At 37.0% G+C, this 16,970-nt stretch overlaps 1 protein-coding gene and 1 pseudogene across 1 annotated transcript in view; one reads left to right on the plus strand and one right to left on the minus strand.

Annotated features, from left to right (window-relative positions):
• Positions 1-16,970, plus strand: part of EIF2B3 (eukaryotic translation initiation factor 2B subunit gamma) — a 112,802-nt gene that overhangs the window by 34,872 nt on the left and 60,960 nt on the right. The window contains exon 4 of the mRNA XM_070786663.1: positions 5,881-6,040. Within this exon, the coding sequence (XP_070642764.1) occupies positions 5,881-6,040 (160 nt within the window). The remainder of the gene's footprint in view (positions 1-5,880; positions 6,041-16,970) is intronic.
• LOC109556370 (glycine cleavage system H protein, mitochondrial pseudogene) lies at positions 6,413-6,981 on the minus strand (annotated as a pseudogene).

Genomic DNA, 16,970 nt, shown 5'->3' on the forward strand with positions numbered 1-16,970 from the left:
GACATCTCTGCCTTTTCTTTGGAAGCAGCAGATTCGTCTCCTACCTCATTGCTTCAGGAAGCTGCCAAGTTACCTCTGTGATCCCTGCCTTAACTCCAAATAGTCACAAGTTCTACACAGGACAGTCAGCTCTGTCAGAAAGTATGCTGTTTCTAAACATCTAAAATTGGATGTTCTAATCTTTGAGTCAGTTTAAACAAGGAGAAGGAGGTAACAAGAAGATTGCCAGTATTTACTGATGCTTTTGTTTGCTATAGCAGATTGAATTCTGAGGATACAAAGATATAAGAGCTCCTTATGAAGATCAAAGTCTAGATGGAGAAAAAAACAGCTTAGTGATTTAAGGTCAGTAATGGATCAGAAAAGACTTCATCTCTAGATGAGACAATATATTGACTCTTTGTTTTCCAGTAACTATGGTAAGACCTGAATCTTGATGCGGTGGAAAGAGAGAATTGGGAATGCATTCTTGGCAGTTTACTGTAGCAGATTAACATTAACTATGTGGAGGGTGGATTGTGGGAGAGAGGCTGGCTAATTAGGTAGGTGGAGTCACATTTTGAAGACCCTTAATGTCATGCTAAGGAATTTGAACTTAATCCTGTAGAGCGATGATCTCCAAAATAGAGTGTTCTCAGAGCCAGAGGGTGTGCAGGATAGAGTCTCAGAGGAAAATATTAGAATCTCTAGTTCTTATTTTCTTGGGCTCTAAAGTCACTGCAGACGGTGACTGTCAGATCAGATCAGATCAGTCGCTCCGTTGTGTCCGACTCTTTGCGACCCCATGAATCGCAGCACGCCAGGCCTCCCTGTCCATCACCAACTCCCGGAGTTCACTCAGACTCATGTCCATCGAGTCAGTGATGCCATCCAGCCATCTCATCCTCTGTCGTCCCCTTCTCCTCCTGCCCCCAATCCCTCCCAGCATCAGAGTCTTTTCCAATGAGTCAACTCTTCGCATGAGGTGGCCTAAGTACTGGAGTTTCAGCTTTAGCATCATTCCTTCCAAAGAACACCCAGGGCTGATCTCCTTCAGAATGGACTGGTTGGATCTCCTTGCAGTCCAAGGGACTCTCAAGAGTCTTTTCCAACACCACAGTTCAAAAGCATCAATTCTTCGGCGCTCAGCCTTCTTCACAGTCCGACTCTCACATCCATACATGACCACAGGAAAAACCATAGCCTTGACTAGATAAAGTAATGTCTCTGCTTTTGAATATGCTATCTAGGTTGGTCATAACTTTCCAGTTAGCCATGGATAATTATTTTTTATTTTTTAACTTTACAATATTGTATTGGTTTTGCCATATATCAACATGAATCCGCCACAGGTATACACGTGTTCCCCATCCTGAACCCTCCTCCCTCCTCCCTCCCCATACCATCCCTCTGGATCGTTCCAGTGCACTAGCCCCAAGCATCCAGTATCGTGCGTCGAACCTGGACTGGCAACTTGTTTCATATATGATACTATACATGTTTCAATGCCATTCTCCCAAATCATCCCACCCTCTCCCTCTCCCAGAGAGTCCAAAAGACTGTTCTATACATCAGTGTCTCTTTTGCTGTCTCGTTGGGTTATTGTTACCATCTTTCTAAATTCCATATATATGCGTTAGTATACTGTATTGGTGTTTTTCTTTCTGGCTTACTTCACTCTGTATAATAGGCTCCAGTTTCATCCACCTCATTAGAACTGATTCAAATGTATTCTTTATAATGGCTAAGTAATACTCCATTGTGTATATGTACCACAGCTTTCTTATCCATTCATCTGCTGATAGACATCTAGGTTGCTTCCATGTCCTGGCTATTATAAACAGTGCTGCGATGAACATTGGGGTACACGTGTCTCTTTCAATTCTGGTTTCCTCAGTGTGTATGCCCAGTAGTGGAATTGCTGGGTCATAAGGCAGTTCTATTTCCAGTTTTTTAAGGAGTGTCCACACTGTTCTCCATAGTGGCTGTACTAGTTTGCATTCCCACCAACAGTGTAAGAGGGTTCCCTTTTCTCCACACCCTCTCCAGCATTTATTGCTTGTAGACTTTTGGATCGCAGCCATTCTGACTGGCGTGAAATGGTACCTCATAGTGGTTTTGATTTGCATTTCTCTGATAATGAGTGATGTTGAGCATCTTTTCATGTGTTTGTTAGCCATCTGTATGTCTTCTTTGGAGAAATGTCTATTTAGTTCTTTGGCCCATTTTTTGATTGGGTCATTTATTTTCTGGAATTGAGCTGTAGGAGTTGCTTGTATATTTTTAAGATTAGTTGTTTGTCAGTTGCTTCATTTGCTATTATTTTCTCCCATTCTGAAGGTTGTCTTTTCACCTTGCTTATAGTTTCCTTTGTTGTGCAGAAGCTTTTAAGTTTAATTAGGTCCCATTTGTTTATTTTTGCTTTTATTTCCAATATTCTGGGAGGTGGGTCATAGAGGATCCTGCTGTGATTTATGTCGGAGAGTGTTTTGCCTATGTTCTCCTCTAGGAGTTTTATAGTTTCTGGTCTTACGTTTAGATCTTTAATCCATTTTGAGTTTATTTTTGTGTATGGTGTTAGAAAGTATTCTAGTTTCATTCTTTTACAAGTGGTTGACCAGTTTTCCCAGCACCACTTGTTAAAGAGATTGTCTTTAATCCATTGTATATTCTTGCCTCCTTTGTCAAAGATAAAGTGTCCATAAGTGCGTGGATTTATCTCTGAGCTTTCTATTCATGGGTAATTATTAAAGATTGAAGGCAGGAGGAGAAGGGGGCGACAGAAGATGAGATAGTTGGATGGTACCGCCGGACTCGATGGACATGTTTGAGCAAGCTCCAAAAGGTGGTGATGAACAAGGAAGCCTGGCATGTTGCAGTCCATGGGGTTGCAAAGACTCAGACATGACTGAGCGAGTGAACTGAACTGAATTATTAAAGCACCAAACTACTCTTGGAGACTGGATTGAGATTGGACCACATAGAAAAATGTAAATTGTGACAATTCACAGTCGTACCAAATAGCTGAATTCATTAGTTCCTTATTGGCAGGGGTGGGTATTGGGTGGTGATTTGGGTCATAGTCATTGTTTGTGGAAGTGCTGAGTGGGTAAAAGCATGGTAGTTACCTTACCCTGACAGTTTTTTCCCAGGGGAGTAAGTGTGTTTTTCTTTCTCCTTGCTGTAGGAAATTGTTTGCCAGATTGTGTTACTTATAACAATCTATCATGGAACAGCTGCCAGGAAAAGAAAAGAGGCTATTCCCAGTAGCTCTTCCCTCCTCCTACCCTACCATTACCACCACACACACATACATCCGGTTTTATTTTTTTCTTCTAGTTTTACTCAGTGGTTTTGGCTTGATTGAAATGTTCTTATAATGACAGATTTCTGGACTTTGCCATGGCTTTGTAATTGGTTTTCTAAGCTCTATTTGTTTGCTTTAGCCAAGACTAATCGGCAGCAGTTCAAGTTTGAATTCTGGGGTATCTTGAACACTAAAGTGCTATCTTCTACCTTCCCTTGAAGACCTTGTATGTTTCCACTTGGTCAAAAATGCACGCATTTACTGTCCTTTAAGAACTGTGCTTTTCACCCTTGACGTTGCCCTTGTTCCGTTACAGGAGCAGGCTTCGGTAAAGCTTACTGAGGACTGTTAGGATAGTGAATAGGGAGGTCTGTGGAGATGCCAGTTGGTCTCTACAGATGATGCATACTCTGATGTTAGAAAAGAACACAAGGCAACTGAGGGTTGATGTCTCCCAGGAACTTTCAAGTTAATTGCATTTCAGATATACAGTTGCTTGACAGTCCAAACAGTCTATGTTTATTCATGGTTTGTGGTCACACGTGATCAGAAATACTTCTGGCTCTTTTAAGAGTTTTTCCACTTTCTCTCTGTGGGTTCCAGTTAGTAGAAGAACATTTGCATTTCTAGAATGGCCTTTACATTTTTAGAATAAAAATTAAAACAGTAGTCATTTATTTTCTTACAATTATAACTTTTATTAAACAAAAATAAACAGTATTAAAAAGATATAAGGATGATTTCATTTTCCTTTTAGACTTTAGTTTCTTCTTCCAGGATTTCTAGCCTTGGAAACAAAGTACATTGATCAGTCAGCAAAGACTTTTCCTCTGGAAATGCAGTTGCAAAGAGAACAGGAATGTGTTTGGTCTCAGTGAGAGTGGTGCATTCTTTGGGAACAGGCAGGAAGAGGGCCTGACAGAATAGCACCTCCATCTGTATCCCAGGTTCTGCCCTTTCAGACTGAATCCTTTCATTTCACACTGAGAACAGATGGCAACCAGACACTAGGAGGAGGGCTCTGTTTCTTGTGCTCCTTGGGGATTTCGCATTCAGCTTAGCAAAAAGTCATCTAAAAGCAGAGAGAAAAATGAGGCTGCAGACTGTTCACAATTATGCAGGACTTGTTTGGCATTCGTTATGCTGACAGATTTATTTTCTGCAGATATTGAATGATAACAGCATTTATTTTCTAAGACAGCATTGTCACCACTTCAGAAGCATCTGCATTGGGGTCGTTTTCTTCACTTTGGAGTACAGTTAATAATTTATTGTGGAACAGTCAGCTTGCAGAAACCAGTCATCTTATTAGAGAAACTTAGGAAAATAGAAAGGATTTTTTTTCTTCAACAAACTGTCATTTTCATTGTAATGAAATGGGGTAACTTCTCTGCGGCTCTAGTGACATGTCTTTAGTAATGGCCCATGCTTCCTGCCTTTCTAAGTACTGTTAACAAGAAGTGGATTCTGCAGGCCATTTCTTCCTTAGCTTGCATGTATGTGGGCTGATTTGTTAATGTTTGACGGTTCCTGGATGGTGAGTTGCAGGCTTAGGAATTTTTTTTCCTAAAAAGAAGATGTTTATAGGAACTTTTTTTTTTTTTTTAAGCTCAGTTAAGATCCAGAAAGAACTAGGAGAGCCTTAATAAGTAGAAGAGTAGGAAAAAAAAAAAAAATCCAAATTTGAACTTCTTAAACCTGAAGCCTTCAAAAGGAATTGTTTAGGTTATAAATAATGAATTTTATGTAGAAAAAAGAAATGATGGTCCTAGTACAGATTCTATATTTGGAATAAGAAATTACAGGCAGTAAGATAAGGCATTCTGATGGTTGAGTCTCACTTTCTGAGCAAGTGCGATTCTTTTTCCTAGAATGTAAGTTGAAATTGTCTATTTTCCCCCAAAGTAAGAATCTTGATTTTAAATTAAAATTTTAGAAAAGTTGGAGCCACTTACAAAAATTTCTCTAGATATTCACTTTGTTCTTTAACCTAAATAATGTAGTCCAGTGTTTTTCAGACTTTTTAAAATAGCAGAATTTGTATTGTTTTGAGGATTAAATGGATGCTTTTATACATACCTAAAGTTGTAGTATAATGGTTTATTAGCTTGACTGTTTTCCCAAAGAGGGGCACATTATAATATATTCATCCTGTTATTTATTTCCTAGTATTATAGCAAAGTGACTGCTTTAAAATAAAGTATTTCACAATCTTATTGGATCATCAGACTGTGTGAAAGCACCTTTTAAACTGTAAAGAGACATAAAAATTTTAAGATCATTAACTCCATACACAGAAATAGACAATGTGATGGTTTTCATACTCTCTTCCTTAGAGCCCAGGATTCCAGAGGTGCCTCAGGGACAGCAGCAGTAAGGCACACACAAAGGGGAGGTGGGATTTCCAGACCCTCCCCCAACACAGTTCAGCTAGAACAACCTATTTATTTTACCTACTCCACCACTGTGAAAAAGGTTTGAGGACAAGTGTCCAGTTTGTGTGTGCTTCTGAGACATTGTGAGTTTATCCTGTGATAATTTTGTGTGATCCTTTGTCCCTTGTGATACTGACTTTTCCTCTTCTCCTTTGACAGACAGATGTACTGGTCCTGAGCTGTGATCTGATAACAGATGTTGCCTTACATGAGGTTGTGGACCTATTCAGAGCTCATGATGCATCGCTTGCCATGTTAATGAGAAAAGGTCAAGAAAGCTTAGAACCAGTTCCAGGTCAAAAGGGGAAAAAAAAAGCAGGTAAGGAGGGTGGAATTTGATTTATTTCTTTGTCAACTTCTTATAATTATCATACATGCTTTCACTTAAAAAGAAATATTTATTGAAAACTGACTGTGCTGCAGGCACTGTGCTAGGGGTGGATGACATAAAGTCAAATAAGACACAGTCCCTGATTTAAAGAAGCTTATAGCTATTGATTATGTATTATCCAAGAGGCTTTTGTCTACAGAGAGGAGCACTCAAAACTGTTTGCATTGTGTAACTGAATGCATATACCTAAGAAATAAAAAAATTAATTTAAAATCACTTTTTAAAAAATAATTAAAATCCGATGACAAGTTAGGTATCTTTAAGCAATTAAGATTACTATTGCACATTTAGAATGGTTGATTCTTTTTTTTTTAAGTTGTTTCAAAGTAGTTTATTTAGGGGTTCCATTTTCACTCCTCAATAGATTTTATGTATTTCTCATATGCTTCTTCACTCATTAGTTCATCTAGTTCTGAAGGGTTACTGAATGTCATCTTGATCAGCCAACCATCTTCATAACAAGACTTGTTGACAAGTCCTGGATTTTCTGCTAGAGCTTTATTAATTTCAGTTACTTCTCCTGATAGAGGTGACTAGAGTTCACTAGCAGCTTTCACACTTTCCAAAGCACCAAACTCCTCTTGTTTGTTCAACTGTGTTCCAACTTCAGGCAGACTACAGTAAACATCTCCCAAAGCTTCCTGTGCAAAATTGCTGATTCCCACTGTTCCAACACCATTTTCTGTTGTTATCCATTCGTGTTTTTCTGTGAATTTCCGTACCGACAGCAGAGCAGGGCCGGTGCGCAGCGCCCCGACGGCACCTGCCCGCAGTCCCCAGGGCCGCGGCGAGCAGGGCCCGCTGGGTGCCGAGATGGCGCGCAGGCTGCCGACTGCGGCCAGCAACCTCCGCACCGCGCACAGCGCCATGTTCGCACAGGTACAGAGGGTCTCCGCGCGGCACCTCTAGAATGGTTGATTCTTTTGAATACTCCAGTGACCCTGAAAGTTGCTCAGTCGTGTCTGACTCTTTGCAGCCCCATGGACTATACAGTTCATGGAATTCTCCAGGCCAGAATACTGGAGTGGGTAGCCTTTCCCTTCTCAAAGGGTTCTTTCAACCCAGGAATTGAACCATCTCTCACATTGCAGATGGATTCTTTACCAGCTGAGCCACCATGAACCCTAAATAGCCAGTAAACAAAACAGTCATTAACCATGTTTTGTCTTGGGATGACAAAATATCTTGATATTTCCCCGGATTCCAGTAGTGGGTTATTTTTTTAATTTTCAGAGAGTTATAGTAATCTTACCAGATCCAAAAGAAAAGGAATAATACTCTACTCCAGCCAGGGTTATAGAATTTGGGCTTTTGGTTTATTGTTGATTTTTAGTTAAGGCATAGTTCATGACTGCTTTTCCCAGAGTATTTCAGCTGAGTCATTCATATTATGACTGGGCTACTTTTAATAACTGAACTTATGACCAAAACACTTTGTGAGATCATACTTTTTAATATAGGTTTTAGTTTTTCCTATAATATGCTTTTTCCCACTGGAATGATGTGTCCTTTAGATTTTTCTTAGCCAGCATTATATAACCCATTGTCCTGTAATTATATATTGACATGGTCTGTTACAATTATTAGAAGCTATGTATGGTTTATTAGTATCTGATTATTATTAATAGAGCCACCTAGAATGTTCATTCATAGGATTTTAGTAATGTAGTTTATACTTTTAGCTCTCTTTTTCAGAACATTTGGTTAATTTATTATTTTGAACTATAGCATTGAAACTTCTTTCTAGGTACTTTTTGTATTAAAGCAATCACTGATACAGATTAATTGTTGAATCCTCTTTGTACCTTGTTATTATGTATACTTCCCACGTGGATCAGTCCTTTGGTTCTTGACGTAATTTCTGCTTTTGTGAGCTCTGGTTTGCTTACAATTCCTTGTATTCATCCTTTTCTACCTACTAGATAGAAGCAACTGTATTGTCAGACTTTATCAACATATGTATATTTTACAAATATTATTGTTTTCTTTTTTTAAAATCTTATTGTAACAATCTAAAAAAATCTGCTTATAACAATGTAAAAAAATCAAATACCTTACTATAGTTACTCTTCTTGGTATTATAACTTTTTTGTACATTGTATATTAGCTTTTATGTCTTAATTATCATTATAGATGAGTAGCTTTTCATAATTTTATTTTAAATTAACTATTTGTCCATTTAAAAATTGATGCTTAAATCGTAACAACATGGTTATTGGAAGTTTTCTTTAAGGTGGCTCTTCTGTTTTTGAAAAAGTATGATGTTCACTGGTAACTTGCTATATGGTTAGATTCTGAGTACGGAGGGCAGGGAAGCTGGAAATGGTACTGGAGAGAATACAGGGATTAGACTAATGAGTTTGAACTTTATCCCTGAAACAGTAGGGATGTACTTGAGGAATTTTAAATAAGAGAATGTCATAATCAGATTTGTATTTTAGATTTTTTCATTCTTTACATGAAATTTTGAACTCCTCAGTATCTATATTTTGTTGTATTTGAGGACTAAGTTTTAAATTCTTACCATGGAATGCTATGCATTTCAATGATAAGCATTTTTTTTTAAGAATCATACATTTCTCAGATTGTATGTTTGGTCTGCCTCTTGACTGCTCTTATGTGCCAGAACAGCCAGTGGTCCTCTCTTTCTCAGATATTGTTTAATAGTCTGGATCCGTTAGATCCAAGTTTCCCAAACAGTGTTCTTACTGGCTTATGGGAGAATGGCTAATGGCTAGATGTTTCAGGAGCCATCTTTCTTCCTGTTGCCACTTCCTTCTCAGATTTTTAGGAACTAAAGATACTGAGGAGGGCAGGATCAAATTAATTTATGTTTGGATTTTTGGAGCTTATTATTCATACTGCAAGCCTTTACATGTGATGTTCTCTGCCAGAAATACTCTCCCCTTACCTGAAACACATGCACTCTAAATCCAACTTAACTTCAAGTTATCTGCTAAGAGAGGCCTTCCTTGACCCTCTAATTCAACCCCTATTTGCCTACATATGGCAGCCCTACTCTTGTACTTACTCTCTCCTCTATTGAACTATAAGCTCCATGAGAATAGGAGTCATGTCTGTTTTGTTTGGTTTATCCCCACATCTGGCTGAGTTATGGCCCATGGTGACCAGTCAGTAGATACTACTGAATGGTTGAGGGGCCTGCCTATAAAGATATCTCTATTGTCCTCAAGGTAAGAGGAAGTATATTCAAGCCCTAGATGTTTAAGTCCTAAAAATTTGAGTCTAAGCTGTAGTTGGGTTCATGAATGGGTATTATAAGAGTCTGAGTTTCAGCAATATACAATATACTGACACTACATTGCCTTTTTTCTTTTTTTTTAAATTTAATCGTAGTTCCCTGACCAGGGATCGAACCTAAGCCCCTGCAGAAGAAGCGTAGAGTCCTAAATACTTGATCACCAGGGAATTCCCATTGCCTATTAATTTGTGTTTAGAAATGTTTCCAAGATTTTTAAATTAAACAGCTGCTGCTGTAGTATGGTTGTTAAATGCACAGGTTCTGGAATTCAGACTGAGTGGGCTTCAGTGCTCAAAAACTGTGCAGTCTTGGACAAATTATCTAACTAACCTGAACTTCATTTTCATTATCTATAAAGTGAGACTGAATCCTTTGAGGATTTTTGTGTGAGAATTAAATGAGATGTCTATAAATCAGGCAATCTACTTCTTGAAACAGCATAGTTGGTCATCTATATCCGGGTTTCACAATATGAATTCAACCAACCAGTTGTATAAAGATTTCCATTCACCATCCTTGCTTAGAAAATTCAAGGTTTCCTTCTCTCTCAATTTCAGTGAAAACATATTGTATTTATTTTGCTTCATCACAGATAACATGTTTACTAAGAGGCTTTTTTTCCTGGGCATTCCTCTGTTCAACTGTTTAATGCTATTAAAATTATGGTTTTATGATACAAATTATTGACTATTATCTCTACAGTTCCTGTGTCTCTTGGAATGTTTGAAATGGAAAATGTTGTAGGAAACTGTTATTTAACTTACCCAGTTCACTGTAGTATTTCTCAAACTCTTTCCTAGTTCTCAGAATAATGGATAGCTTTGGTCCAGACTGTGTTAAGTCATTTCAGTTGTATTCAGATGTTTGCAACCCCATGGACTGTAGCCTGCCAGGATCCTCTGTCCAAGGGATTTTCCAGGCAAGAATACTGGAATGGGTTGCCATGCCTTTCTCCAGGGGATCTTTCTGACCCAGGGATTGAACCCTTGTCTTTTATGTCTCCTGCATTGGCAGGCAGGTTCTTTACCTGGGTCCAAACAAGATCAATATATATCAGGGTGCTTCAGAATCTCACAAATGAAAGCTGTCACTTGGTTGTCACCTCTCAGTCAGCTTAGCTCCCTCTATATTAACACATGTTGGCAGGCAGTTCTGAGTCTGTATTTCTTTTGCTTCAGCTTCCTTTATTTCTCTCAAAGCTCTACTTCAACAAGCAAACTTCTACTCCTGTTTAGGCGTCTGATTTATCTTTTTTTCTCTTCTCAATCTCATTCTTTCTGCCCCAACCCTTTTTTCCCCCTAATCATGTCCAACAGAAGTGATTGAAACCCCTGTATACTCAAAACTGAAATTCTTGTGATTAAGGAATCAGTGTAGAGAAATAAGTTCAAATATAGTAGAAATTGTATGTCATGGTGTGACAGGTACAATAGCAGGAACATGTACAAAATACAGGGGGCAATTTAATGTTTCAGTTACAGGGAAATGTGTTTCAAGGCATAATATTTGAAAAGGAGGAGGCGAGTGATTTACTTAGGTACAGAAGGGGTAGCTGGTATGAAATCAGATCCCTGACTAACAAATACATTAAATGTTGATGTAGTCATTGAATTTAGGACATATTATATATGAAATCTATACTAAGCCCTATATGAGAAACATAAATAATCAAGATTTGTTCACAAGATAAAATTAATGGGGCTAGGTAGGTTTGTTACTTTCCCAACTTGTATAATCCATCTATGGCCTAATAACACTTTGTGGATAGTTGTTCAAAAGTCACATCAGTGCTAAGTGATAGAATCAGAATTTGAACTCATGGCTTCTAACTCCACAGCCTGGACTTTCTAGTTCATTTCTTTCTCTTTTTTTTTATTTAATTTTAATTTTTTATCAGTGTTTTATATGCCCATAATTTTAAAAGTACTGTAATTATTCATGGTATATTATAATAAGTAGCAACCCCCATCCTGTTTATCCTCACCATACTAGGAGGCAGCCACTTAACATTTTTAGCCAATTTTTTTTCACATTTAATCCCACATCTCAAATGACATGCTTTTGTTTGCTGTGTCTTGATGTTTTTAGTTTTAGGAATTATCTACTTACTTTCTACTGTGAAACTTAAAGATTTAGTTCTGTTTTACCACACCCTCTCCCCCTACACACAAGGCGTGCAAATTTCCAGTCTCCTCAGCTTCCTAATATAGTGGCTTATATTGTAGTGTTGATTAACTGAATATATGTTTACATTACTATGAACTTACAAATGATATTCACAGCAGAACCTTGTAGTATGTTGTTATTTTTCTCTTTATTTTCCTATAATTTGTCCTGTTTTTTTCATTTGCCTAATTTTCTATGTATTTATTACCAATTCAGCCTTAATCCCAGTTGTGTGAATTTCCTCCTCTAATTACTTTCCAACAGTCTAAGTATTCCCAGAATTTCAAATTCTTGAAGATCTCTCTCCTAGATTCTGGATTAGTTGCTCTGCTATAGAACTGTCTTTTTAGGTTCACCCTTCATTCTCATATCTTGAGCCTCATATTTTCCTCTTTCTTAGCTAATGTACCTTTGTGTGTGTGTGTATAAAAATATATCCTCTGGTAGCCTCCTAAGATGGGGTTTGTGAAAAATAAATTTTGTGAGCTTTTGTACATCTTTATTCTGCTCTAATACTTATTGGATATTTTGGCTGGATATAAAATTCTCATGGAAATCCTGACCCCTCAAAATTTTGAAGGTATTATTTCACTATATTCTAGCTTTTCTGTGAAGTCCAATGGCATAGTGATTCTTGAGTCTTTGTATGAAACTTTTTTTTCCCTTTCTAGAAACTTATAGAGTCTTATTATTTCCAAACTTCTAAAATTTCACATTGATATACCTTAGTGTTTAATCGTCATCTCTTGTGTTGGATGATCTCTTGGGCTTTTTCTGTCTGAAAATTCAAGTCCTCAGTTCTGACATTTTTTTCTCAAATTAATCTCCTTTTTTTAAAAAAAATTAAGTGAACTTTTATTCATACATGTTTAATGTCCTCTTAAACTCCAATTCCCTGTTTTGTTTGCCTGTTTTTTTTTTTTTTATTAAAGTATATTATCTAAGTTTCAGGTGTACATCATAGTGATTCAGTTTCTAAAGATTATATTCCATTTATAGTTATTATAAAATACTGACTACATTCCCTGTGCTGTACAATCTATTTTTTTTAGCTTATTTATTTTATACATGGTTGTTTGTACCTGTTAATACCCTACCTCTCTTATGCCTCCATCTTCATTCTCCCCACTGGTAACCACTAGTGTTGTCTATATCTGTGAGTCTGTTTCTCTTTATTTTTAAAATTTCACATATAAGTGATAACATACTGTATGTGTCTTTCTCATCTGACTTATTTCATTAAGTAAGCATAATACCCTCCAGGTCCCTACATGTTGTTACAAATGGCAAATTTTCATTCTTTTTTATGTCTTGCTGAAGAACTCTGTACTGCAAGTTCTGAACAGTGTTAACTTAGATTTTCTATTAAGAATTTTTAAGTTTTATGCTTGACACATAATTCCTTGATCCAAACAGATTTGTCTTTTGTATATGGTATGAGGTTGGCTTTTTTTTTTTCCCATGTAGATGTCCCTTCTTCCTTGCTCCATTTGTTAAATGGACCTTTTCTCCAAGGTGAGAATCTTCTAGCAAAGCATAAGTTATGAATTTATGTAACCTAATCACAAATATAATATCTCATTACTTTTTCCCCTTGCTGGATAGAAGCAAGTAGCTAGGCCAGCCCATATTCAATGGGAGAGGATACAGAAGGGTATGAATGCTAGGAAGCTGTTATAATTCTTTGAGCCTGCCTACCAAAGCTGAACCCACTAATATGTCTAGGGCTTTAGCTGGGACAGCCACGTTTCTTTCTTTAAAAAAAAAAAAAAATTATTTATTTATCTAGTTGTGTCAAGTCTTAGTTGTGGCATGTGAACTCATAGTTGCAGCATATGGGATTTAATTTTCTGACCAGGATTGAACCCAGGCCCCCCTGCATTGGAAGTGTGAAGTCTTAGCCACTGGACCACCAGGGAAGTCCCTTTCTTTTTTCATTTAGTCTCTTACACAGGAAGCTAGCCCAGGCTTGTTCACATGGCAGCAGCAGCAGGTTCTAAGAAAATAACAGAAGCTACACAATCTCTTGAGGCCAAAAATCAGAACTTACATTGTGTTACTTTCTCCAAACTCTTGTTAGTCAAAGTTAGTCACTAGACCAACCTAGATATAAAGGATGGGGAGCTAACCTTATTAATTTTTTTTTCCCTTCTGGTCAGCACTCTTTTTTCCTCACACTTTTTTGCTTTGGTAAAAAACATGTAACATAAAATGTAGTTTAGTGGCATTAAATACATTTATAATGTGGAGCAGCATCGCCTCTACCCTTCTCCATAATTCTTCTCATCTTATAAAACTAAAACTTCATAGCCGTTAAATATAAATCCCCATTTTCTCCCTCCTCCTAGCCCATGGCAAATGCCATCTGCTTTCTGTCTGTATGATTTTGGCTACCTTAATTTAAGTACCATATATAAATAGACTTATATAGTATTTGTCTTTTTGTCACTGTCTTTTTTTGACTTAGTACAGTGTCCTCAAAGTATATCTATGTGGTAACATATTTTAGGATTTCCTTCCTTTTTAAGCTGAATAATATTGTCTTATGTGTATATACCGCATTTTGCTTATCTGCTTAGTTCACAGATGGACATTTTGGTTGCTTCTACATTTTAACTATTTTGAGTAATGCTGCTATGAACATGGGTATACAAATATCTCTTTAAGACCTTACTTTCATTCCTTCGGGTATATACCCAGAAGTGGAATTGCTAGATCATATTGTAATTCTATTTTTAATTTTTTAAGGAACCACCATGCTGTTTTCCACAGTGGCTACCATTTTACATTCTAGGCTCTATTTCTTGATGGGAAGAGCTACAACAAATCTGTAACCCTTTTAAATCTACAATATACACTATTACTTTTTATTTGCTAATATTTTATTCAGGATTCATATATTTATATAATGAGTGAATTTGCCTGTAATCTTCCTTTCTCATATCTTTGTCTGGTTTTAGCATCAGAATCATACTGGCCTCATAAAATGAGATGAAATTCCCCACCCCAAACATATGACCTGTCACAGGGTGGTGCACAAATATATTTCTTAGTTGAATGAATGAATGGATAAGTAAATGACTAAAGAGGAAACAGAAGGAAAAAACAACTGGAAAAATATATGGATATGGTTATGACAATTTTTTAAGATGGGAGTTCATAGTTTTACCTGCCTTCTTAACCTTATTTGTGTAAACTTTCTCTTAGGATGGACAATCTTAGGATGTTCTTGCTCTGCTTCCCAGGTGGAATTCACTTTGTTAATGCAGAACAGAAAGAAACCTGTCCAAGTTTCTATAATTTGTATCATATTCTGAGGTCCTAGTTACTATGGTAGCTACAAAGAAGCCAATAGAAGGAGGGGGGCCTGAGAGTGAGGGAAATGTGACTGAAGTGCAACATAGCTGAAAAATTGATTTGTTGGAAATTATTGCTCCCAGGACATTGAGTAATTCAAGGTTTCTGTGGGCCAGAGGAGTTGGATAGGGTAAGCACTCCAAATATATCCAAAAATAACATCTCTGTGTTATTTCTTTTTAAAATGTTGGCTTGTAATCAGACCTTTGCAGACTTTGTTATATTCTCAAGTTTCCATGTAATGGATGAATTGATATATGTCACAGTTGCTTTGAGGCATTTGAAATTCTCTGTAAAATATAGCTTCAGTTGAAATTCTCTGTAAATTTCATATTGGCATTCTTTTTTTTTTTAATTTTTAAAATTAATTTATTTATTTTAATTGGAGGCTAATTACTTTACCATATTGTGGTGGTTTTTGCCATACATTGACATGAATCAGCCACAGGTGTACGTGTCCACGTATCCCAAACCCCACCCCCCACCTTCCTCCCCATCCCATCTCTCTGGGTTGTCCCAGTACACCGGCTTTGAGTACCCTGTTTCATGCATTGTACTTGGACTGGTCATCTATTTCAGATATGATAATGTACATGTTTCAGTGCTCTTCTCTAAAATCATCCCAACCTTGCCTTCTCCCACAGAGTCCAAAAGTCCGTTCTTTATATTTGTGTCTCTTTTGTTGTCTTGCATATAGGGTCATCATTACCATCTTTCTAAATTCCATATATATGTGTTAATATACTGTATTGGTATTTTTCTTTCTGACTTACTTCACTCTGTGTAATAGGCTCCAGTTTCATCTACCTCATTAGAACTGACTCAAATGTATTCTTTTTAATAGCTGAGTAATACTCCATTGTGTATAGGTACCACAGCTTTCTTATCCATTCATCTGCCAGTGGACATCTAGGTTGCATCTAGGATGTCCTAGCTATCATAAACAGTGCTGTGATGAATGTTGGGGTACACATGTCTCTTTCAGTTCTGGTTTTGTCGGTGTGTATTTCCAGGAGTGGGATTGCTGGGTGGCAGTTCTATTTCCAGTTTTTTAAGGAACCTCCACGCTGTTCTCCACAGTGGCTCTACTAGATTTGCATTCCCACCAACAGTGTAAGAGGGTTCCCTTTTCTCCACACCCTTTCTAGCATTTACTGCTTGTAGACTTTTGATAGCAGCATATTGGCATTATTTATCCTTCCTTCTTTGGAGTTCAGTTATCTTGGTAACAAAAAGAAAAGTGTAATTTTTTATGACAGTTTCTCCCTATTCAGATTAAAACACTGCATGTGAGCTAACCAAAAACATTTGAAAGAATGAATGCTTTCAAGAACCTGAACTAAACACATTGTACACTTAAGTGAAACATTTGGTTTTAGGTATAGGCAGCTGCAGCCAACAGGGAAGCATATTAGGTTATATAGTGGCCATTGTCTGTCAATAGGAGGTAGACAAGTTCATCTTTAGAGATGGCCATTTTTCCTAGAACTCAACTTTTAGTTTTTCTCTTTCAAAGAGGTATTAAATCATTGCTTTGATTGTTGTAAAGATCAAATGAGAGTGTGTTTTTTGTTTAATTTTTTAAACTTAAACATTTTATTTGATGTTCTGGTTAAAAGCACTAAATACAGTTTTACAGATAACTATTAATTCATTTAGTTCTCCTAACAATCCTGTGAGGTAGGTGTCGGCACTAATATTTCCTTCTTACAGATGAAATTGAGGAATAGAAGTTTAGTATTTTGCTCAAAGATGTACAGCTAGTATGTGGAATTCATACCCAAGTAGTCTAACTTCAGAAGCTCTCTTCTTAATCATTACACTATGCTGTCTTTATGTGAAAATGCTTTTGTAAGCTATAAACAGATACTGTACGGATGTTACTGGCAGATTTTATTAAGTGTTCAACATTGTACTAGATGTTGTGGAAGATCTAAAGGAATCATAAATCTGCCTTTTTAGAATTTGTAATCTTGTTGGGGGAAAGAAATATGACACAGAAGACAGCAATAATATGGCAGCCTATAAGATCACTGTCTGCCAGAGAACTCTCCTCATCTAGTAAATATGTGC

This window comes from Bos indicus, chromosome 3 (genome assembly GCF_029378745.1).
Source record: "Bos indicus isolate NIAB-ARS_2022 breed Sahiwal x Tharparkar chromosome 3, NIAB-ARS_B.indTharparkar_mat_pri_1.0, whole genome shotgun sequence".
NCBI classification, from domain to species: domain Eukaryota; kingdom Metazoa; phylum Chordata; class Mammalia; order Artiodactyla; family Bovidae; genus Bos; species Bos indicus.